At 37.4% G+C, this 25,256-nt stretch overlaps 1 protein-coding gene across 2 annotated transcripts in view; it reads right to left on the reverse strand.

Annotated features, from left to right (window-relative positions):
- Positions 1-5,933: 5,933 nt before the first annotated feature.
- Positions 5,934-25,256, reverse strand: part of ttyh3a (tweety family member 3a) — a 65,406-nt gene continuing 46,083 nt past the window's right edge. For both annotated transcript variants that reach the window (XM_079415202.1, XM_079415203.1), the window contains 7 exons: positions 24,507-24,562; positions 21,909-22,001; positions 20,407-20,499; positions 17,649-17,785; positions 14,306-14,479; positions 13,487-13,562; positions 5,934-9,334 (listed from right to left, as the gene is read on the reverse strand). In XM_079415202.1, coding sequence (XP_079271328.1) covers positions 9,260-9,334; positions 13,487-13,562; positions 14,306-14,479; positions 17,649-17,785; positions 20,407-20,499; positions 21,909-22,001; positions 24,507-24,562 — 704 coding nt within the window. In that variant the 3' untranslated portion in view covers positions 5,934-9,259. The remainder of the gene's footprint in view (positions 9,335-13,486; positions 13,563-14,305; positions 14,480-17,648; positions 17,786-20,406; positions 20,500-21,908; positions 22,002-24,506; positions 24,563-25,256) is intronic.

Here is a 25,256-nt window from a genome sequence, read left to right on the forward strand (position 1 = left end):
AACATCGCTTAGAAGCATTTTATGCTACATTTTATTAATCCGATAAAAGGCGGAGTATTCAATCAATCGGAAGCAACAGCAAAATTGCTTTTGTTAAATTTGAAAGTTAAGATTTGAGACTAGTGTGACAGCAGTGGCTAACACTCTTGTATTCTCTCAGCTCTTTTAAGAGGCTGTATTTATAGCAGCCAGCAAGCAAGTGCCAGCTCCACAAGTTCTCCAGGCCTCCCAGCCACTGGCCAGAGCTGAAATCCCTATGAACATGTGCTCAAAGGAACTGAGCAACTATCTCCTAATCCAGCTATCAGATATCCTCCGCCAAAGAGGCTTTACCTCACAGAGCAAAAATGTCTGTTTCATGGATTCTCATGGAGAGTTATCAAGCATGCTGAGAGACGTCTCCTGGATGTCCCATGTGCTCAACACTCATTCATTCAGCAGTTCATTAGACTATAACTTGGACTTCCTTGGCAAAGCTGCCTTGATGAACTCTCACCTGGATGACAAGAAACAGACAAGTAATTTCAAAAGTTTTGTTCCTCATTTCATCAACCAGCACACATTTAAAATAAAACTCCAGGAGATGATGTTCTGCCAGTGGTGAGGGTAAGTGTTATGTGTGATCTCATTCTGGAAAATGTGATCTTTCTTTGGGCCTTTTTAGCCGCCTTTCATCAGTGTCTGGCACACATCTGCATAAATTAACACCTGACTATTTCCACTTGAAACAGAAAGTTTCATATACGTCATGTACTAAGAACATTTCCACTGATGCTTAAGCTACTTTTACTGTGTTTATTTAAAATTGCAAGTACTTCAGCAACAATCAAAGAGCTTGAAAAAGTAATAAGCGACACAAATAATAACTAAAACATGGATGCTATAAAACTTTTTAAAAGTTACTCCCAGCATAGTTACAGTGTTGATGGTGAGCCTAAACAGGAAGTTTACCTGAAAAGAAAATTAAATAATATTTTTATAAGTGTTAGTTCATGATTTTTGTCCTAGTGTTGTTATTGTTAACTAAAAAATAAATAAATAAATAAAATAAAATAAAAATGTTAAGGAAACCTATTATGTCCCTTTTTTACAAGATATAATATAAGTCTCAGGTGTCTCCAAAATGTTTCCGTAAAGGTTCAGCTCAAAATACCCCACAGATCATTTATTATATCATTTTGAAAATGCCTATTTTGAGTGGAAGTTGAAACACGCTGTTTTCATGCATGTCTCTTTAAATGTTAATGACTTGCTGCTCCCCGCCCCCTTTTCCAGAACAGGTCTGTGCCTTTACAGCTCATTCCTCAGATACTCTGAATGCACACATCTGAAGCACACGCACAGAAAGCGGCTGTCACGCGGCATGTGAGTCCGAAACTAAGGACCTAAACTTCTTTCATGTCTTATTGCGCTTAAACTGTCAAATACACACAAGTTTGTTAAAAACACACGAGTTATAAAAACAGTCGGTTATGTCTGTGAAGGTAAACAGAAAGAAATCACGTGTTTATATTAGATCTGCATGGCAACAACTTAATATACAGTAAATAAATCAATAAATCCACTGAAAAAGGAGGAGAAAAGGAAAAAGGAGGAATTAGGAGGAGGAAAGAAGGAGGGCAGAGGGAAAGGGAAGGAAAGAATCCTGAATCCTAAGGCAGGTGTGCTTGGTTTGTGTGTTGGACGTTGTCTTTTGTACTTCGCTTGTTTTATGTTGTGTGTTGTTTTATGTTAGTCTGTATCTATATTTTGTATACTCTTTGTATGTATATTAATAAAATAATAATAATAATAAATTATAATAAATAAATCCATTGCTCTCTTGTCTCCTCTGAGGCTGGGACTCTAAATACTGTTCTGTGCTCGTCAGTGCAGCCAAAGACAGTTAGTATGCTTTGCTCGAACTTTACTCGAACACCATGGCTTTAGAACTACTACACCATTGTCACTTGCAAAAACACAATGGAGGCACCGTGGGTGGAGACTTGCAGATTAAGGGGTGGTAATATTATAATAAGATCCCCTTTCTACATCATGGGGGGAGCGAAATCTGAGAGGCTCATTTTTCACAAGCTTGCAGAGAAAGGCTTACAAATTTTTTTTACTGTGTTTTCAGTAATTGTTTTTCATGTTTTCTGGGTTGGTAGATGGAGCCGATTATAGCACTTAAACATGGAAAAAGTCCGATCTTCATATGTCACCTGAAATAATGCTTAAATACTATTATTATTACTATGACTACTACTACTACTACTACTACTAAAAAAAATTTTTTTATAAAAACAAATATTATAATAATATATAAATAATATAAAATGTAACACTGTTTAGAGCTTTGAGTGCAAAGGGAATCAAAATGAGAAACTCTGATATATTATATTATTATTTTTAATCATACACCGATATACAGTAGAAATATCTTGCTAAAATCATATGAGGTACTGAGGTTCATCCAGTGTCATAAAAATGTAGTCCTCCTCAGGCTGGAATGAGTGCATGAACTAGCTTTAGGTGAAAGTAATCTGTAGGTGATTTTTGATGCAAAGCAGGATGCAAATAAGCAGAAAATCAGTTAAACTTGCAGATTTCTCTCAGGCCAGGACAGGATGGTGCTATTAACTGATAAACACGTCTAACATCTTCAGTTTGTTTAACATCCTGCAAAAAGTTTGTGACAGGACAGTAATCAATAATAACAACCAACTGTTATGAGTAAAAACTCAACTGCTGCTCTCCTTGAGGTTTCAGTTTTCGCATTTCATAACGGACGCAACTAAACCTCTTTTAAAAGAAATTACTCATGTTATCTTTGACTACAGACCTCAACTCTCTTGGCCTTTAGCACAATGCTGTTTTGGTGTAGAGCCGGTGTTCCTGCAGTTGTTCATTCTTGAGGTATTTTGGGGAATTCAGGGGCAGCGTGGTGCACTAATGTGGACTATACCTTGTTAACTTTCTCTTGTCCCTGTGCTGTGGTGGGAAAGAACACTGAGGTATATAAATCGCAACAGTGAGGGGGAATAAAGCTGACAAAATGGGTATGAAAAGGGTGCATGGCTCAGAATAAATGGTCTTAAGACGTTTCTGAATGGTGTGGGTATTAGAGAAGAGCAATGGGTGGAGTTTGAAGTTAACTGACAATCAAAGCCAGCACTGGAGGAATGACTGCTTCTCCACACGGCTCTTAAATAAAGGACAGGGAACAACAGAACTGCGCTATTCAGAGCGGCCTGCTCCTTCCTGCTGGTGGAGGATGATGGTAAAAAGAAGCAGTGGGGTGTGAGGAATGGGTATGCAGACCCCCTGAATACAGCTGTCCCTCTGTATGGCTCTGAGGAACCTGTCCTGTCACTGTGACTCAAAATCTTGTCCATCAAGATGGAATACAAAGGGAATTTACAAACTAGAGACAGCTCTGACAGAGCATTTGACACGTATGATGTGTTTTGATGGTGTGGAAAGAACCTAACTGACCTTCCACCCTCATTGGTTACTATTGCTAGCTCAAGCTAAAAAAAGTGCTAAAAATTGTATTCTATATTCTTGAATGAGCTGAATTTTATGCATAATTTTCATGTAGAACATACTCCAATAATACTTGTTTTACTTACAACTTTAAAAAACAAATGTAATGTGACTACTGTTTCTGTCCTTACTTTTGAGTACGAGTGGAATCTGCCTGTTGAATTTCCCATATTGACAGCTCGACAGAGTTAACATCTGCTTAGAAAGCCCCCAAAAGTTTCCTGAATAACAGAAATCATTTTCAAGCAGATGGTTGCTAAAAAGCATCAAGAAATCTCACCTATAATCAGAAACACTGATATATCCATGTCAACAGAAAAAACCCAACTGAGAAGAAAGAGGAAGCTACTCTAAAAGAGCTGGCATATAGAGCCCTGTCTAATAAAAGCAAATCTGTTGGGGGGTTGGATGGGGTGGGGGTTTCACAGGAGCCTGGCATCACCCCATTTCCATTCACTTAACCACTCCACTGCATTCGCAATGCATTCCTGTGGCCCAACAATAGGAGCCTAACTCAATTTCCAACGTAATTAGGCTGTGCGGAATTCCATTTGCGATCCCTGTTACGGAATAAACCTGTGCCATTTTCTATTAGAGAGAAAACGGTTCCCGTAACAAGTACACAGGCTTTTCATTTGTGGATCACTAAGCTAATTTGTTTCTTTGATGCCGGTCTACATTTTGAGTCTGTGACATTGTTTGGCTCTCAAAAAATAAACGCTTTACATTTCACTGACAATGGAAGGAGACAAGCTCAATGTAAAGATCCCTCTATTTTGCGCTTTGTTTTCCCAGAAGTCCACCCTCTTCCCCTCCACACACGCACACAGGCCCACTGAAGCGGCAGCTGCCTGGCGGATGACAGGAAAGCTACTATGGCGGGTGTCTGTCCTGTTTGTGACACTTAACTCCATGACTGACGTCACAGCAGAGGTCATAAGCACAACACTGCGATTTCTATTTTCCTGTCAGGCCCCAGACAGCGTTCAATGCCTTTGCATTTAGTATCTTTTGGTAACATAAAACAATCTTCAAACTTCAACCAATCCTACAATCAGGGAAGTAAACATCAGTGAATTTCTAGGAATTTTTTAGTTAAATGTCAAACCATCCCATTTAAAGCAAGTCTTAACAGATCAATACAACAAAGGCAAATCAAATTCAATGTGATTCACAACCATGTAACTAGCAGCCTAGATTACCAAATGCCAATACTCATCTTCAAACTGCAATGTATGAACACCATATTGCTTGTAGTTAGTAGTAGTAGTAGGCTTTTAGAATACTTTGACCTAACCCGTAAGAAAATATTTTCCACTCTTTGTTGTGAGCATCATGAATTGCAGTAAACATCACATTACGCCAAGGTTTCCTGAGCTGGGGTTCTTGAAAGAACAGCATGAGGTTTGTGAGGTGATGAAAAGCTAATAATTAACTAAATCATAAAAACTGCAAGTTAATTAATTGAGTGATATCTCCATGTTCTGTGTTATTATAGTGACCTGACTAGTGGCTGGTGTGTGCAGTTCCATAAAACTGGAAGGCTTTCTGAGTGTATATAAACAGTAAGATTTTTTAGAAAGGAAATTTGAATAAAAAAAATAAATCAGGGCGAATCAAATACATAATCATTTATTGCCATTAATTACATATTAAATAACGTAATAATGTTACATATATATGTAGTCTATTATTTTTATTTTATACAACTAAAATACATTAATATATAGTAATTCTTTAATTATTATTAATATAACAAAATTCAGAACAGAATACAAATTCAGCAGTAATTAGTATACACTTATTTATTTTTACATTTTAATAGAGGTACGTCTTATCTAGAGAACTGCATCCCACATTGCAATGCAATGGATTTTTTTGGATCATTTCCCAAAATTATTTTTATTATTTTAAACAAAATTTGATTCAAATGAAAACCCTGTGTTTTACTTACTAATGCCCACAGTTTTGTTTTGAGTAGTAGGGAGTAGGTCTAAGTAAGCTTGTATAACAATCTGTCCATGTACCTTCTGTTGAATGACAATACTGCCTTCTTGTGTTTAAATCCTAGAACTGAGTCGGTATTACCCATGAGCCACAGGGGTGTCAGTTAGTACAAATAATAAATGTGCAATCTTAACGAAATACATTCAGAATTTATATAAAATGTCAGCTTTTTATAAACACAAAATCCTTGAATAAGCGATATAACTATAAATACTATGATAGTATTAAAACTTATTAATGACAAGAAAGCTAAAGATGAAGAATAAAGTGATCTTACTTCCTAATTAAATGCAATAAACCTTCTTATGATCTTGGATTAGTCTGAAAGGTTACCATTAAAATAATGTAATCTGTAGACATGAATTAAAATAAAACATGCAGTTGAACATAAAAGACACATCATCAGTTAATGTTAGGTTTAATCTGAAAACACAGAGTTCAAGCTCAATAAAACCACAGGTTTTACGTTTACAATATTTTAGTAACTGAAACAAGTTCATCCTACAGTGAAGTCATATAAAAACATCTTTAATTCGCATGAAAGAGACAAAATATTTTGTGCTTCCTAATATGTCTAAAATATGCCACGAGGACTATGAAATTCAAATAAAAAGTAATTAAAAACAAATCCTGTTTGTACTATGATATCACATTTTCATGTCCAATTTCATCAAACATTTGATCAGTATATTGTATATACATTATTTTTGCAGTATGACATTACCAAGGAGTAAATGGTGACAAAAACAGAGAATGCATCATCACTAACAGAAAAATAAAAATACTCCCACAACGTCAGGCTCATGTTCACAGGTGTCTCATCTGGTTGCTCAGGCCACACAGAGCTCCCGAGAGTGCACTTCAAAGATGCGAAACATTTAGATATAGGAAAGCTGTCGGTTATTGGCACAGTCGAGGACGTATGGACCTCATCATTGATCACAAAAGCATAAATCGAGAAAGCAATGCAAGCGTCAGTAGCACACAACATGGTTCCACTCCATGTTTATAGGATGACCATGCCTTTGAGAAAGCAGCAAAAGAACTCACATGGTCCAATAATTGCTGAAGAACACAATACAAGGCTCTGTTCTTCTCCATGAAGTTCTTGCTTGTTTTCATAAAAGTCTGGGACCTCAGGAGCAATGCTGTCACATTGGCATTTGTTATTAGTCCGCATTTAAACAGCATGCATGCAGAGCAAACGCAGATCTCTATGAGATGGAAATCTGGAATCAACAATAAGAATGAATCACCAAACCAATGCTTTATCTATATTTCATGAATTACGAACCTTTATCATTATGAATTTGGAGCATGTGGATAATAAAAATGCAGCATTTTTGACTGCTTTTTGTTGAAATGGTAAGGATATGACCTGAACTAGGTGTCCTGAAATTGAGATGTTGGCAGTATGAGGAAGGAGGCAGTCAGTCCTGAGGTGTGGGTGAAGGTGGGACCAAAGGTGCCCACGATATGAGAACATTGGCACGACTTTATGAGGTCCAGAGGGGAGACATGTTCATACTAGACTCGGTCTACAACATCAGAGAGAGGTCTTTTGAGGAGAAAGGGAGTTCACCCTGATCACATGCCAGCCTCCTGTATGTCTGTGCTCTCATCAAGGAGAAAATATTCTGGCTGACAGCACATCACTTTTATATCTTCTTCTGGGATGGCAAGTTTCCTCTCAACTCTGGGAATGAAAGCAATTTGTGGTACAGAAGCAAAAAGCCCAGGAAATTGCGGGCTTTGAAAGTCACACTGAATTACAGCACAAGTTACTGAGGCTTGCAGCTCTCTTCCATTTCGTTGAACGAAAAAAAAAAAAACAATAGACAGGACACTGATGACTTTACTTCCTGCCATACTGGTGTCCCCTTTCCTCAGGACTAAACTGATCAGCAAAATTAAGGTCCAAATGTTAAGTTTACATTGTGTACACTACAATGAAGTTCTCCCAGCTTCTTTCCTAGAACACATAAGCGATGTCAAATTGTCCAAGCTGGTCCCAGTGTCTATGTTTGTACAGTATTAGGACAAATGTAATGTTCAGATGCGATCCCAGCATCAGACTAAGCAATTCTAGAGTTCTGTTGTATTCAGACTGAAAGTACTTGGATATAAAAGCAGTTTGAGGTTGTCCAGATCATCAGCGTTTGGTCAAAATCCAGGTCATCAAGGTTTGGTCAACTATCTGATGAGGTTTCCTCAACTTTCTCTTTGTTAGGCTGTTTTTTTCCAGCTCTGGTTGTCCAGGTTTTCCAGTAATGGCAGTGGATACAGCCCAGTTAAATGAGTAGTTGGATTAATTCAGTCCATGTGTATTGAGAAGAAGCCAACAAGAATTTCAATAGGTAAACATCTACAAACCATAATTTCTCACTGAAAACTCAAGCCTGTAAATGAGATGAAAACTCAAAAAATATCTTCTCCTCACAACCAGCGTATGCTACAGATTTAGGCCAGAAACATACTTTACACAAGTACAAAAATACAAAAGCTAACCATGCTAACTCAAGCTTGATTTCATACATTACACTGGAATCCGTATCGCAACAAGTCTGCTAAAGCAAGCATTTCCATGAATTTCCAGTCAAATTTTTATCTTTAAGGTCCATTTGAGTTGTGAAAAAGCAACTTTTTGAAGAGAAACTTGGGCTGTGCCTGAAATATAGTGCACTATTTGGTGTCTGCAACTACAGTGAACATAATCAAGTACACTCACTTCCATAATTCACTGCAACTGATGTACACTCAATGGCTAGCTGCTACTGAATACAAATGCACTGCGAGAGTCATGCTGAATATATTCTGCAACTTGCCAGTAGATGGCGTTCACCGCTCCAGCAAATTATCCAACACTCACTCCTTTTCTTTCACTTATTTAAGTGGACTATATTAGTAATGCAGTGAATAAAACATAATAGGTGTAGCACCCCCTTGAGTATGGAGGTTAGTGCCAAAGCAAGTACAATGAGTCAACGCATTCTTGGCGTTTGCATTTGTTTACTAGAGTAGAGTATGTTTTTGGACTTCTTTCTCGCACCATTTCATTAGAACAGCTACTGTTTATTTAAAAACCGCTATCTAAGCCAAAAGAAGTGGAACCCAATTATTGAATTCTGGGAAAATTCTCACTGCTCTCACACTGTTCAGATTAGATCGGTTCAGTGATATTACAGTAGATGCCACTGATGTAAACGGTAGAGTTGGGATGTGGCAGTAGGTCCTGCCAATGGAGAAGGTCACATTACTTCAAATGACCAGAGGACAGAGGCTACGCAGGAATGTAGGGTTATGGGCGTTAAACCCAGTCCAGTGCTTCAGTTTTGGACCTTTCTGAACCTCTGGCAAGAGCACCACAAATGAGCAAGGGCAGCATGGATCAACACACACACACGTCACTCAATGTATCTGTAGGTAATGAAGTTCATACTCATTACAGACGCTCACACACAAGCACTCAGGGCTGAGAGTAACCCTACTAGCTGCCTGAACTGAACCGGCCATCTGGAAACAGCGCAAGAGGCCTCTGGAACATTCTTCTGACAGCAGTATTTACATGATGCAAGGACGTCCTTTATCAGCTGGGTTGGAGAGCACGCATCAAAGATCAGCATGGCTGGATGGATGGGTGGGCCTGGGGTGAAACCGGTCTGGGCTGTGGGAACAACATGTGGGTGAGTGGGAGCTTTAGAATGAAGGGAAAGAAGAGAGTGTTCCTCTAGTTTGCGGAGGTGCTGCTGTTGGGGTCGGGCCGGGCGTTGGCCAGGTACTTGGCCCGCATGCTGGATGTGTACTGGAGAGAGACAAACATCGAGAAATAAAAAAACAAAATCATTAAGATTTTAGACTTCGTTTTCACACAAAAGAACATGCTATAGATAGTGCAAATAAGTGTGAACATGCCTGGCTGTCACAGTGGCACTGTTAATACCTGGTATTAAAAACAGATGCTTCATGTTTGCATGGATGTATATTAGGGATGAACTGTAAATGACTTTGATTTCATAATTAAATTATTATAAATGAAAAAAACATACTTTATCATGTTAATGTTAAAATTTGCGGAAAATTCATTCAAAAGTGTTATTAGATTAATTTAAAGATTAGGTAGTAATCTATATGTAAAAACAGACATTTAGCATGCACAACTACGTAAACCAATTATGATGCCAAAAATTATAAAAATATCAGCTAATAAGAAAAATGCTATGGATATTGTATGTTGTGCATCCCTAATGCACAATACACGCTTTAAAAATGTTTTGATTGGAAGCTGTACATTGAAAGACTTTGTTTTGGCATAATGAGTGTGTTAGTTAAGTTAAAATATCAAAATAACAACAACAACAAAAAATGAAAATAAATAAATAAAATAATAAAAAGTAAAACGGGGATAAAATTGAATAAAAACTATGTAGACATATTTGGGGAACTGTAATAAAAATGACAAAAACACAAAAAACCAAGGAAATTATCTATAAATGATGAATTGATGTATCTCAAATGATACTAAAACGACACTTATCCGCCCATGGTGGATTTTAATAACAGGTGTAATGTAGTAACAGAAAAAAACTATCATAAAAATAAATGTATCATAATAAAATGAACAAAATAATAATAATAAAGTCTGTCACAGCACACCCAGAATCATTTAGACAGCCTTGTAGATGCAATATTAATGTGCCTGCAGAGACTGAACTAGTGCAATTAGTATTTATTAATTTATTGGTGATTAAATGGCAAATAAATGCACATTTCAACTTTGACTGCTTGCTGTTTTGATAGAGTGAACAGATAAACACAAGTACAAATACTACTTTTCTATTTTTTTTTCTTTTCTTACATGTAACCTAACCACTAACATGATTTGATAAACAAAAATGAGGAGACACATCTTCATGTTTCTAGACCTAAAATTACCCTAATACTAACGTAAATCCTCTTTTGATTCCCTTAAACTTATTTTATTCTTACTGAGGTGTTTAAGTGTGGCATGAATCTAACTGGCTGATTGCTCTATCTGCCGATTACATTTGCAAAATGTTAGTTCAAACAGCTGCAAATAGTCTTAATACTAAGATAATGAGTCATTCCCTCAGACAGGTATGAACAACTTGTTTCTAAATGAAAGACAAGTCTAATCTGTACATTCAAATCCAGTGTACACTAATCATCATCAGTTTACAGATGAATATGTAGCGACTAGAGCTGACAGATCTTAGTCAAAACTCAAATTTCAACACATCATGCCGATACTGATACCAGTAATAATGCATCCCTAATAGGACTACCTAATAATATTTACTTTTTCAAGATAAAAAGTACTAATCACTTGTGAAAGAAGCAACTAATATTACACAAAACACGACTACAGGACAATACAGTACTTTTGTTTACACTGACAGAGATTGCTTATTAATATTACTCAGTGCTTATTAGTGTAACTGCACTGTAACAAGGAAACATTCAAATAAAACTTGACCGAGAATTGCTGATTTTCACTGAAATGAGTAACAGTGAATTACAAATTAATAGCACAGTGGCTCAGTGACCTCCATCAATTTAATGACTGTCAGTGTGAATGCACCTTTAGGATGCTAATCATTAGCCAAACTAAATTAAAAAGCAGTTCTCTCCCTTAATGTCTGCCTTAATGCATTTATTCCTCTGTGTTCTTGGAAATGGGATTCTCTGTCAGATACGTGAAGAGTTAATGCAGGTGGAGGGAGAACCACATGACAAAAACACCAGGGGCGAGGGCAGCTTGCTTGGGTCAGAGTGAGGGTGGCTTGGGAAGGAATCACGCTGTTGTGTTTTTTGTTTTTATAGGGAGGAAGGTGGGCCAATAAGTGGGAGTGGGGCATATGAGTACCTGTTGGAATAGCCGAGGCTGTTACCAAAACGAGCGGGAACTCTCCGATGGCTTTAACTGCCAGCTGTGACGGCTGTTACTGTCCATGGATGTCAAATACAACTGTGTGGGTTTGCAGAAAAGAAAATGACAAGAAGCTGTAGAGCAGATAGACACCACTGACTGCTTCTCCAGCGCACAAGAAACACGTACACATGCACTCCCAAACACACACACACACACACACACACACACAAAAACACGTGCAGCGTCTAGACTAGAAGACACAAGACCAGACACGAGGGTGTGAGGGGACACAAGTACACGTGTGAGTGGGGTTAACTTACATCAGCAAGTCCTGACAATCTATATCTCATCTAAATTACCAGCCAACTCATTTTAACACAGATTTTTAGCTTCATTTAAAGTTTGTCCAGTGATAATGTTTCTTAAAAACAGAGTAAATTTGTGGTCATATAACTGATTTGTCAAAAATGAAAATGCAATTGTCAGCGCCAATAGTCTTGTGAGCAGCGCACCAATATACAGTGCCACTGCGCTTCGGGTGTCCAGAGTTTGAGTCCCGGCTTTTTGACCTTTCCCAATCCCATCCCCCTTTCTCTCTCACAGTTCGCTTTCTGTCTAGCTACTATCCTATCATAGTAAAGGCATAAAATCCCAAAAATAAATCTTTAAAAAAAAGTAAAACAAGATGAGTATATGTATGTGAAATTAGACATAAAAATAATGTAATGCATAATTCCAAATACACCAAATAAGGAAATGTAACATTAGCAAAATGTCGCCAAAAAAAATAGTGCCATTGTCTTAACGTCAATAATGTAGCGATGTACGAAGCACAGCTCAGACAGAAGTCACTTTCAAACCAAGCAGTTTTCTGTTGAACTTGAACCCGTTGTGAAATCTGCATAAGGACATCATTCACCTTCACACTAAATGACTGGATTTCGCCCAGGAAAATTCGTCAAACAACGGTAAATGTTAAGAAAACCTTGAAAACCAAAATAATGTGTGTCTGAAAGCACACGTCATTATCTCCTCAACATTATGTATTCACAGCGCCACCTAATGTTCACAGTTGTGATGCCAAGATTTAAGTGAACTTATTTTGGTGCTTATGGCAGGCAGTTGCTCAAAAGAAAACCTATTTTAGTTTTTACTAGTCGACTAGGTGGTGCAGAACAAGTACTCAAATAATTAGTCACCTGCTGACATTATTAGTGTCTGTTAATGAGTGAATGCTAACAGACCCACCAACTATTAACAACTATAGTTTCTGGGTTGGCGGATTCCTGCAGACAAGAATGAAACTGAAAATCCATACTGTCTGAACTCTTGGCCACACCACTCTTTTAAATGTTTTTTCCTCAGAAATGTTAATTGCAAAGAGTACAGCAAGACTGCTGTCCATGGTGCTAATGTTTGCATTGAGCTCTAGTTCTTATTTTGCGAACTTCATATTGATTGGCTCCCAAAAAGAGGTGTTGAAACACATTAAACGTCTATGTGAAATGTCAGAGGCACTCATGTAATCAATCACCCCTCTTCCATGTCGGAGTTTAACAACCCAATTTCAGCAATTACAGGTGACCGTGTTGATATCTCGCTTCAGTTATCAAGGTGTTTTGAGTCGGTAAGTGGGCAGCTGGCTCAAAATCTTTGTTCTCCTTTTCCTCACACACAAAAAAATAAATGCGACATTGATTTATAGCTATACATCACCACTTTACATAAACTGTTCTGTAAGATTGGGCAAGCATGAAGTTCCCAACAGCAGTTGTTGTCCAACAGCAGTTGGCTTGAAAGGTCTGCTTACTCAACTTAATCATTTAATTAGACATTTACTTGAACAGAGTTCAGGGCTCTTTGTAATGACTTGCTGTGTACAGTGAAACTACAGTGGGGGAGATCACTGATTTAAACAAGCAAACTACAAGAACGTGCTATTTGAGGTGAGTATTTAAGGATTCAGGCTGTCAAAATGACTCTGTGGTTTGTGCGTTAGTGTGTTTGTGATTATTGTATGTTTGTGTGTGCCGTCATTCACTGAGGAGGAGTGCAGATACTTACAGATGGAGGAGGAGATTCTCTCCCGATCAGAGGAGTGTTCTCACAGCGAGGGTTCTGGAAGTTTGCATTCTGGGTCCTGGAAATGAGACACACACTTTTTACAAAGATCCAAAATCCTCTTGCATTAATGTTATTAATCTATTTCAAATTTATTGTACTTGTTCATTTACACTACCATTTTGGGATCGGGAAGTATTAATATTATTATAATTTAAAAGAACTGTTTGTTATTTGAATATATATTAAAATGTAATTTATTCCCGTGATGTCAAAGCTAAATTTTCAGCGTCATTACTTTAGTCTTCAGTATCACATGATCCTCCAGAAATCATTCTGATATGCTCATTTGCTGCTCAAGAAACATCTATTATTATCATCATCAATGTTGAAACAGTGCTGCTTAGCACTTGCTGCCTTCAGGATATTTTGATGAATAGAATTGTTTTACAATTCAGTAAAAGTAGTAGTATTAGAAAAAAATATGAGCTTATTATTATTAAGCGCAATCATTATACAAAGCAGTTTTGTGATCTATATAGTGGTGTATTTATTTCCATAATCGTTTTAGGTGACAAATAAAAGTTTCACTTAAATGACTACGAGTTTATCATTTATAAATGAATGGTGGCACATGGAAGAACCAAAAAGAGATGTAATAGAAAATGTGTGAGCATCAGTAAGAAGTATTGGTCAACTTGAATATCAGGCTATTTCTTCAAAAACTTCATGGATCCCTCACAGAACGGAAAAGGTGACCTGTATGTGTTCATAGGTATTGGTTGTTGACATCATACAGGTGTGTGTGTGTGTTTAACTCACATGTACTCAGTAACAGGAGCGTTGCTGACAGCGTGTGCTCCTGCAGGGATGCTGGTCTCGCTGCCGTAGCTGCTGCCGCAGCTGTAGAGACTGGGCATGTGCACCTGGTACAGGTTATCATGATTCTGTCTGCCTCCAGGAGCCATGGACTCCTCCTCACTGTCCTCATCAGGCCTGTATGCACAAACACAAACACAAACAACAGACACATTACTTTTAGCTGGAATCAAATAACCGCTTTTATTCAAAGCAATTTATTACAGGGATCCATCAGCTCAACCTGACTTGAGCTCAGTGGTGATACTTCATTGATTTCATAGGACATAAGCTGTAGGTTGATATTGTTTAATCTGTCAACACAGCCCAATGTCACGCAACTAGTGAAAGCACAAGCCGTGATCGCTGTGGGAGTGTGAATTGGAGTAAAACTGCCAGTTAGCAGTGTTAGAGACTGCATATAGCTGACAAGCAGCGTCAAAGCGCAGACAGGACCCCTCAAGAGATCAGAGAGTTCTTATCTGTACCCAAGACTCGGTAGAAGTAAAACCCCTGCTGTTGATTAGCACCACCTCCAGAACAAAAAGGAAATACTGTCAGGTAAAAATCATGTCATTTTATTGAAAGTTTTCTTGATGCTAAAAATGAGCAATGCAGTAAATCACAGCAATGCATAATGAATCAATGAATGAGTAAATGGACAAAATATAAATAAATGAACAAATAAATTTTCTGTTAAAAATGTTGGGGTCGGTAAGGTTTTTTTTTTATATATCAGGGACACATTCAATTGTGAATATTAAAAATGCATCACAGTTTCTAGAAAATTATTGAGCAGCACAACTATTTTCAACATTGAGCAGCAAATCAGCATATTAAAATGATTTCTGAAGGATCATGTGGTACATTACAGCCTGGATTACAACATTACAACTTCTTTTAGAAGCATTATAAAAAGTCTTACAACCCCAAACTTTGGAACTACAGTGTTAACATGTCACTAAACATATGTGACCCTGGAGCACAAAAGCAGTCATAAGTAGCACAGGTAGGCCTATATTGGTAGCAATAGCCAAAATTATGGGTCAATACTATAAAAAAAAATTATGCCAAAAATTATTAGGATATTAAGAAAAGCTCATGTTCCATGAAGATATTTATTTACTATAAATATATAAAAACTTATTTTTTTATTGGTAATATGCATCGCTAAGATCTTCATTTGGCCAACTTTAAAGGCTATTTTCTCAATATTTAGATTTTTTTTGCACCCTCAGATTTCAAATGTTCAAATAGTTATATCTCGAGCAAATATATGACACAGATATATTTGTAGCAATAGCCAAAAATACACTGTATGGGTCAAAATAATTGATTTTTCTTTTATGCCTAAAATCATTAGGATATTAAGTAAAGATCATGTTCAATTAATATATTTTGTAAATTTCCAACTGTAAATATATCAAAACTTATTTTTTGATTAGTAATTTGCATTGATAATGAATCATACCACTATAATATGACCAACTGTACATTAATAAATTCCATCTGATCTTCACTATCAATGCGTCACACTGTGGTGTGAACAAAAGAGGGCGCTCTCTGCTGTGTTACTAATGACAAACAGGAAGAGCACATCAAGTCCACATAAAGGCATGTGCTGCTCTGCTTGCTTTCAGCCACAGGGAACAAAGAGAGCAGCATGTATTTGGCCAAGAGGGAGGACATATTGTTTGAGGGAAAGCCTGGAACCACACAAAAACCTGCATCAGTGACTCTTTTTAGGATTACATGCTACCAGGAACAGTATGAGATGTATCTGCACTGTGTTAGCTTAATGAACATAAATGAAAAAGCTGATGGTGACCAGAGAGAGAAAAATTAACACTATCAGAAAGGCTGTGAAACAGAGTGTGGTGCTTTAAATATACAGATCTGGGCCGCCCCCTGCTGGACATGGTAGCTTGATGAACTATTCTACTATACTTGAACTATTCAGTATACAGTAGTTCAGCTTCAGTACAACTCCAGCCAACACGTGAAAATTATACCTGGCATAAAGTGTGGTTGCATTATTGTCCACAAAAGTAAACTCAGAAGTGATCCAGTAAACAATTTGTTCACACCAAGGCAGAATTTTCAGTACTAGGTTTCATGACAAAAATAATTATACTTTTATGGCATTTAGTTGGAGCACATTTCGCACTTTAAATGTTGTGCTGGTCTAGGGCGCCTGACTTAATGTGACATCAAGCTTTTTCATTGTATAAAAAAAGGACTATTACATTTTAAAAGATTATAAAAAAGCCTGTGTGCACCTTAAACACCAACAAAAAAATATTTGCACATAAAAATGCATGCACTAACGTCAAATTTTACAAAATGTTTCTCAACTTCACACAGTTGATATAATCAGTGTCTACCTCCATACTGCATGGCCTGCCACAGCCTGCCTAAACTCATATTCAGAAACTGCTAATTATCTATAATGAAGAGGTAGTGTGAATAGCTGTGTACTATGAGACACACACTTATGAGTGTGATAATTACATAATATGCTTAAGCTGGCGTCTTTTGTCCTTTCTATCTCTTCCAGTGTAATCCTGTTTGCCTGATGCAGGCCTGTCCTGGGAGATCAGCCACATGGGCCTGGACCGGGAAATTATTGCAGTTTATATAATTATGGGAGGAAGATGTGAGCGATTCCCACACAGAGCGCTTGGAAGGAAGAACAGGAAGAGATGGAGCAAGGCAGCTGTTTCCGTTTAGATTTTGACCAAAGAGCGTGACGGGAGCACGAGGTGTCCAATCTTAGTCTTCGTAACAATGCCCATGGACACACAAACACACCACTAACTACTTCCACTGTCGTTTAATCTTTGGCTTAATCCTCCCAAGTGTATGAGGATGTTCCACTGAATGGCTGCGTCATACTGCTAACACTAACTTGTGTGGGAAAAGAACAATGTATTTTATGACAATAACAAAACTGCTGCTTTCTCTGTAATGCACTATAAGCCTGATAATACATATTTCATGTCATATAGTGTTGGGAATATATAGTATAAGGTCACTATCAGATGCTTACTTTTAGTAATAGTATAGTTGTCATAAAATTGTAGGTAGGTATAACGTATACATACAACACACACATATACATATATACACACACACACACACGGTTTTAATATTATTAAACTAATGTATACTAATGACTTAACTAATGACTTTTTTTTTTACTTAACTATAATAACCCCTCTATAATTAATAATTTTCACAACTATTATTATATAAAACCATAATAATATTTGTAACATTTATGAATTTTTTTCTCTTCAGATCTCACCTTTTGCTGTGCCATGTGTGTGGCACACTGCAGACGACGGAGGTGAACATGAGAGCTGTGATGAACGAGAACAGCACCAGGTAGATCAGGCCCTCCAGTCCATCATAACACACTCCAGTCAATGCCTGCACATAATCCTGCACACAAACAGAAAGACAATTACAGCACTGCACACAAACACTGAAAATTCTGTCATCATTCACTCATTGCCATCATTGACTTTGTTTCATCAGCGGAAGCACAAAAGTAGGATACAGGTTTTGAGCATCACGAGGATGAGAAAATAATGACAGAATAATGTTCATTTTTGGGTCAACTATCATTTTAAATGCCTTGGATGCAACAGCGCACATACACAGAAACCAGTCTCTGCTGGGTATGTGGATAATAGATACAGAAGAAATTAAAACAGTATGATAATATCTAATGCTAGACTCTCTAACTGAGAACTTCCTGCATTAGACGGCACCATATGCTGCAGAGAGAAACAGGTCTTTTAATAATACATGTTGAAGAATGGGGGAAGTCGTGGCCTAATGGTTAGAGAGTCAGACTCGTAATCCAAAGGTTGTGGGTTCGCGTCTCGGGCCGGCAGGGATTGTAGGTGGGGGGAGTGAATGTCCAGCGCTCTCTCCACCCTCAATACCACGACTGAGGTGCCCTTGAGCAAGGCACCAAAACCCCAACTGCTCCCCGGGCGCCGCAGCATAAATGGCTGCCCACTGCTCCGGGTGTGTGTTCACTGCGGTGTGTGTGCACTTTGGATGGGTTAAATGCAGAGCACGAATTCCGAGTATGGGTCACCATACTTGGCAGTATGTCACTTCACTTTTGACCGAACCGCGACCAGCCCTACACATGCTGCTATCATAGAAACATTGCAGAGTCTTCCTTCCTCCAAATTACTGTCATTATTAACTGCAAAACTGCTCCATTTGTATTTCCTGCCGGCGCTCTTCTGCATCTCCAGCACAAACTCGCCCACATACGGCCCAGATGTACGGTTTGGACTGTAAAGTGTTATTGCTTTTGCAGAATGAAAACACCATTAATAATGTATAATGGATTTCCAAAAGTCCATATTTTATCCGTTACTTTCTCTTCTCGTGGGAAGGAGATGCACTTCTAGGACCTCCCACACAGCAGGCCCCTGTCTCTCAGCCTTGAGGAGGAACTCTAGTCATACTGAATCCCGAAATATCGGACATCTCCATCATCTCAGAGAAGGGGACAGGCTCCAGACTGCAGCAGTAAGTGCTGGTAAGGTTTAGAGCAGATAGAAGATAGAAACTTATACAGTATACAGTTGTGAGAAAAAGTGTTGGCCCCCTTCCTGATTTTTTTTTTATTTTTGCATATTTGTCTTACTTTAATGTTTCAGATCATCAAACAAATTTAAATATTAATCAAAGATAACACAAGTAAACACATGCAGTTTTTGAATGAAGTTTTATTATGAAGGGAAAACAAAATCCAAACCCACATAGCCCTGTGTGAAAAAGTGCTTGCCCCCTAAACCTAATAACTGGTTGGGCCACCCTTAGCAGCAACAACTGCAATCAAGCGTTTATGATAACTTGCAATGAGTCTGTTACACCGCTGTGGAGGAATTTTGGCCCACTCATCTTGGCAGAATTGTTGTAATTCAGCCACATTGGAGGGTTTTCGAGCACGAACCGCCTTTTTAAGGTCATGCCACAGCATCTCAATAGGATTCAGGTCAGGACTTTGACTAGGCCACTCCAAAGTCTTCATTTTGTTTTTCTTCACCCAGTCAGAGGTGGATTTGCTGGTGTGTTTTGGATCATTGTCCTGCTGCAGAACCCAAGTTCGCTTCAGCTTGAGGTCACGAACAGATGGCCGGACATTGTCCTTCAGGATTTTTTGGTAGACAGCTGAATTCATGGTTCCATTTATCACAGCAAGTCTTCCAGGTCCTGACGCAGCAAAACAGCCCCAGACCATCACACTACCACCACCATATTTTACTGCTGGTATGATGTTCTTTTTCTGAAATGCTGTGTTACTTTTACGCCAGATGTAATGGGACACACACCTTCCAAAAAGTTCAACTTTTGTCTCGTCAGTCCACAGAGTATTTTCCCAAAAGTCTTGGGGATCATCAAGATGTTTTCTGACAAAACTGAGACGAGCCTTTATGTTCTTTTCGCTCAGCAGCGGTTTTAGTCTTGGAACTCTGCCATGCAGGCCATTTTTGCCCAGTCTCTTTCTTATGGTGGAGTCATGAACACTGACCTTAACTGAGGCAAGTGAGGCCTGCAGTTCTTTAGATGTTGTTGTGGGGTCTTTTGTGACCTCTTGGATAAGTCGTCGCTGTGCACTTGGGGTAATTTTAATCAGCCGGCCAGTCCTGGGAAGGTTCAACACTGTTCCATGTTTTCGCCATTTGTGGATAATGGCCCTCACTGTGGTTCGCTGTAGTCCCAAAGCTTTAGAATGGCTTTATAACCTTTTCCAGACTGATAGATCTCAATTACTTTCTTTCTCATTTGTTCCTGAATTTCTTTGGATCTCAACATGATGTGTAGCTTTTGAGGATCTTTTGATCTACTTCACTTTGTCAGGCAGGTCCTATTTATGTGTTTTCTTGTTTGCGAACAGGTGTGGCAGTAATCAGGCCTGGGTGTGGCTAGAGAAACTGAACTCAGGTGTGATAAACCATAGTTATGTTTATGGTTATTTTAGAGTCAGAGAGGAACCGTATGTGCAAAGTGGTCATATACTCTAAAACACTTACCATGTGCAAACTGCGGCAGTCCACAAGAGCAGTGAGCTGGTGCAGTCCAACTTCAGTGGTGTTCAAACCCCCCTGAATTTGCTCAAGGTTTCCCTAAAAAACAAGCACACATAGTTTGAAATAAAATGGTTACTCTAAATGCAATGTCTAAATTTACATAGACGTTTAAACGTTATTTGATCAAAAATACATTAAAACACCAATATTGTCAACTATTACTACAATTTAAAATAAGCATTTTCTATTTTAATACATTTTAAAATGTAATTAATTCCTGTGATACAAAGCTGAATTTTCAGCACATGCTGATTTGCTGCTCAATAAACATTTCTTGTTATTATTTTCAATGATAAAAACAGTTGTGATACTTAATATTTTGTTGAAACCAGTTTGTTTCAGGATTCTCTGATGAAATCAAATTTCAAAAGTACATTTATTTGAAATATAATTTTTTGTAACATAACCGTCTTTACTGTCACTTTTGATCAATTTAATGCGTCCTTGCTAAATAGAAGTATTTTCTTACTGAACCCAAAATTTTGAACAGAACTAATTTTATTCTATTTGTTCTATACTATCTTTTTTATTTGTTTAATTAAAAAAACACTCTCTATTCTATTTCCAATAGCTCCAACACTCTCTATTCTATTTCTATTATACTACTGGTTTTCTTTTTATTTAAAAAAGAACCTTCTAACACCAGCGTTCTCTATTCTTTCTATTCAATCTACTTATTTTCTTTTTATTTATTACAAAAAATTATCCTCTAACACTAGCGTTCTCTATTCTTTCAACTTTTCTTTATATTTAATTTAAAAATTACCCTCTAACACTAGCATTCTCTATTCTTTTTTTATTCTATCTACTTGTTTTATTTTTATTTAATATTTAAAAAAAAACTGTGTAAGACTAAGCGAGACTCGTCACAGTGCTTACATATTATTGCTCTTTTGTTGGTTTTGATTGCTTCTATTGTCCTCATTTATAAGTTGCTTTGGATAAAAGCGTCTGCTAAATGTAAATGCAGTGCATACATTAGGAAGTATATCCAGCACACAATGGCACACACATGACAAAGCAAAACACTCACACAGGAGGATGTCAAAGAAGAGAGGCTTGTTTTCTATCTTTTAAAGGCTCGGTTTTGTGTGAGGTCTAAGTTGTATGAAGTTGCAGTGGTAATCAGATTTTGACTGGTTCTAAGGGTGAAATATTTCCATTGATTCAGCGGTTTCTCTCAACGCTTGTGTTTTAGCGAGAGGATGGCTTTCTTTCTCACATGTACAGAATGTCAGCCATCACTTTGTCCCTAAACACACACAGATGCTGCACAATGACAGAGGCCCAGGAGTAGTGAACACACACATAAACATTTTCACACAGACACTACGAAAGGACCTGTAAGCTTTTGTGCATCACGGACTGTGAGAAATGGGCCATACATACTACATGCATGCTCTCAATAAACACACACACACAGAGATATCTACATACAAGTGCACCTTTGTTTGGGGGTATTCCCGGACTGCAGAGCGCAGTAGTTCTGAAACATCGTCCTGCATTTCCACCAGTGCTTTGTGACTTCCTGACAGCTTCTACAACAAGAAAAAACTAAATCCACTCACATTCTGTGTGCAAAAATCATCTCATTTATAGGAATCTGGTTAGTATACTAAAACTAGCACAAAAACCTATAGATCTAAACACATTTTTGTAAATCTTAAAGTGACCCAAATAAAAATGAAAAATAAAATGTAACTAAAAGACAGCAGTTGAAAAGCTAATTATAAAAAAAAGAAAATAAAGAAGTCACCAAGGCTACATTTATTAGATAAAAAATAAATCGATTACATCTTCATTTTTTAGCCCTATTTTTTAAAATAGAAATCTTTTACAATATTATAAATGTCTGTCACTTTTGATCATTTGAATGCATCTTAGCTAAATAAAGTTTCTTAGTATAATGCATAAAACTATATCATTATTAATAAGGCGTGTAATTATTCGATTCTGGTTATTTTCTGAAAGACACAAAAATGCAATATTAAGAGCTCGACAGGTAATACAAACTGGGTTGCGCAACTTCCACTTCCTGCCCAGTGCAGAAGTATTTCCTCAATGTTCATTCACTAGCACACACCCACGCTCACTCCACTGTTAATACTGCAGCAGCAGAGAGAGGCGCTTGCATAATGCAATAGTACATTTACACCCAGCAGCAAAAGTCAGTACAGGCTCTTCCATCTGGCCATTTAGGTGTGTCGCGGACACAGGTCTTGAAAACATGAATATTTGAGATGCCAAATGGCCACCGTGTCAGCTTTGTCTGCCAACAGTTACACAATGATATTTTGCTGACATTCACTGAAAAAGAAGCAGTGAAAGTACAACATGTCCTTCTTTACAGAGCTCACAGAAGACTTCTGAATTGTGAAAAACACAAACACAACTCCAACGTTGTTCCTAAATTATGCTGCCTTGGAAAATACATTATATTGGTCAAATTCTAAAGCAGCATTATATACACTACCATTCAAAAGTTATATATATTTCTTGAGCATCAAATTGGCATATTAGATCGATTTCTGGAGGACCATTTGACAATGAAGACTGGAGTAACGATAATGAAAACTAAAATTACATTTGACAATATATTCAAACTTAAAAGTTCTTTTAAAATGTAATATTTCACAAAACTACCAGCTTTGGTGAGCATTAAAGACTTCTTTCAAAAACATTTAAAAAATCTAACCAATACCAAACTTTTGGCATCCTTCACAGATAAAATACCTCTAGTTGTTTTGAATGCAAGAACGTGTCTTGTGTGAAGGTAACTGCTTATGTGCATTGTAGACAGCAAAGCAACTCTGATTTTTAAAGCATAAAGCATTAAACTTATTGCAGAATCTTCAACATTTGTCTTTAAATGTTCTTAAAATATTCCTTGGTAACTGAAATCTGAAATCAATATCCATTTCAATACACTGCAGTCTCAGATGTGAATCAGGCTCAGTTCATCTGTATGCTGCATGAGAACTGGAGGAACTCCATTCAGAGACATCAGCTGACAAAGTAGAGCATTCAATCTCCATATGGGCATTGCCCTTCATTTAAATTAAATGACATCAAGACAATGGAGCGGTCACTGACATAATCCATCAAGCATGATCAGTTAAGAGCTGTGATTTGTCTGAAACATGCACATATATTATTCAAATAAAGACGTGGAGTCTGACTCCATTAACTAACGGGAGGCAGGAAGCCAAAGGAACACACATTTCCACTGAGCAGCTCGCAATGAGAATGCTAATGTACAGTGGCAAACTAAACGGGGGGCGGCACTTCCCCTGTAATGAGTGTGAAGAGGAGAGAGGAGATTGGCTGTCTTCCAAACTTCAGTGAGATACCTTGCTGTCTATTAACTATCTACAGAAGGAACAACATTAATGGTCCTTCACACCCAAGTACACAGGATTAAACTAACTCTCCCAGAGTCTGATGTTAGAGTCAGTAACTAAAATTAACTATTAAAAATATTTTTGTAAGCTGAAATTAAATAAAATAAATATTAGAACTTTACTAATTTATTCAAATTTCAAAAATTGTATAAATAACATAATATAAAATAACTAAATTATTTTTTTTATTTTAAAAATGACAAAAGCACATAGAATGCCAAAATTCAAACTAGAATTTAAACTGGAACAAAATATTAATAAATACTATAATAAAATATAAATAATACTAAAATAACACCTGTTAGCATGTTGCTAACTTTTTAAATTACCTCACAGCAATGAATTCTGGGATTACCATTTCCATGATGCACACATGTAATGCTGTATTATTATTATCTTTTTGTTTTGTTTTTTGCCAAATTAGGTACCTATAACGGTGCATAATTTTGCTATCTGCAAAATCCTTTTTGTTGGGAATGTCTCTATGATGCCGGACTTCTCCAGTTAGGAAGCTCGCTAGTGTATGGAACAAAGCCAATATACTTTTTCTGAAGACATCTCTCGGAGATTTGAAAGTGAGGGATTTAGTTAACAGATAAAATCTGAATCAATGCATTCAAGAGAGGTAGAAGCTATGATTACCTGTTGGAAGGGGTTGACCTGACCCACATTACAGGTGAGGTAATATTGTAGGATATCTGTAAAGAGAGACAGGCAGTAGGTCAAGAGCAATGACATGAAGGAAATCAGCATTTATCATCTAGATGAAGACCCACTCAAGTATGACAGTTTGTGCATTTGCTTGTATCTACAAGTATATAATACAATTTTATTCACTGTGTAAGTCATTATAAACATGCAACTTTCTACAAATAGTTTCTCTCTTCTTTCCGTTTCACATCTGCCCAAAGCAGATGAACCCACACACTGACACACTGTCATTTACTGAGCTCAGAGAACCCACAGTAGCCATGTCAGGTATCTGAACAGCTATATTTCCAACCACATGCAACTAGATTCTGTACACAAATGCCTCGCTCTCGCAAGCTATGCCGAGCATCTAATTTCTCTCCTGCAGAGGAGAATTTCCCAGTCAATGCACAAGAGTCAATAACTAATCCCAGACCAAATTCTGCAGATTTTTTTCCATCAATATTGAAGGAAAATCTGCAGGAGGAATTTAAACATGCTAAAATGTGTTTAGTTAAAGGGATAATTAAGATATTTTTGATGAAATCCAAGGGTTTTGACCCTGCATAGACAGGAATGCAACTGAAACGTTCAAGGCCCAGAAAGGTAGTAAAGACATCAATAAAATAGTCTTAACCTTAATCTTATGAAGCCACGAGTATACATTTTGTACGCAAAAAAATGTGTCGTGGTACTCTCATG

The sequence above is a fragment of the Barbus barbus genome (assembly GCF_936440315.1).
Source record: "Barbus barbus genome assembly, chromosome: 4".
In the NCBI taxonomy this organism is placed as follows: Eukaryota; Metazoa; Chordata; class Actinopteri; order Cypriniformes; family Cyprinidae; genus Barbus; species Barbus barbus.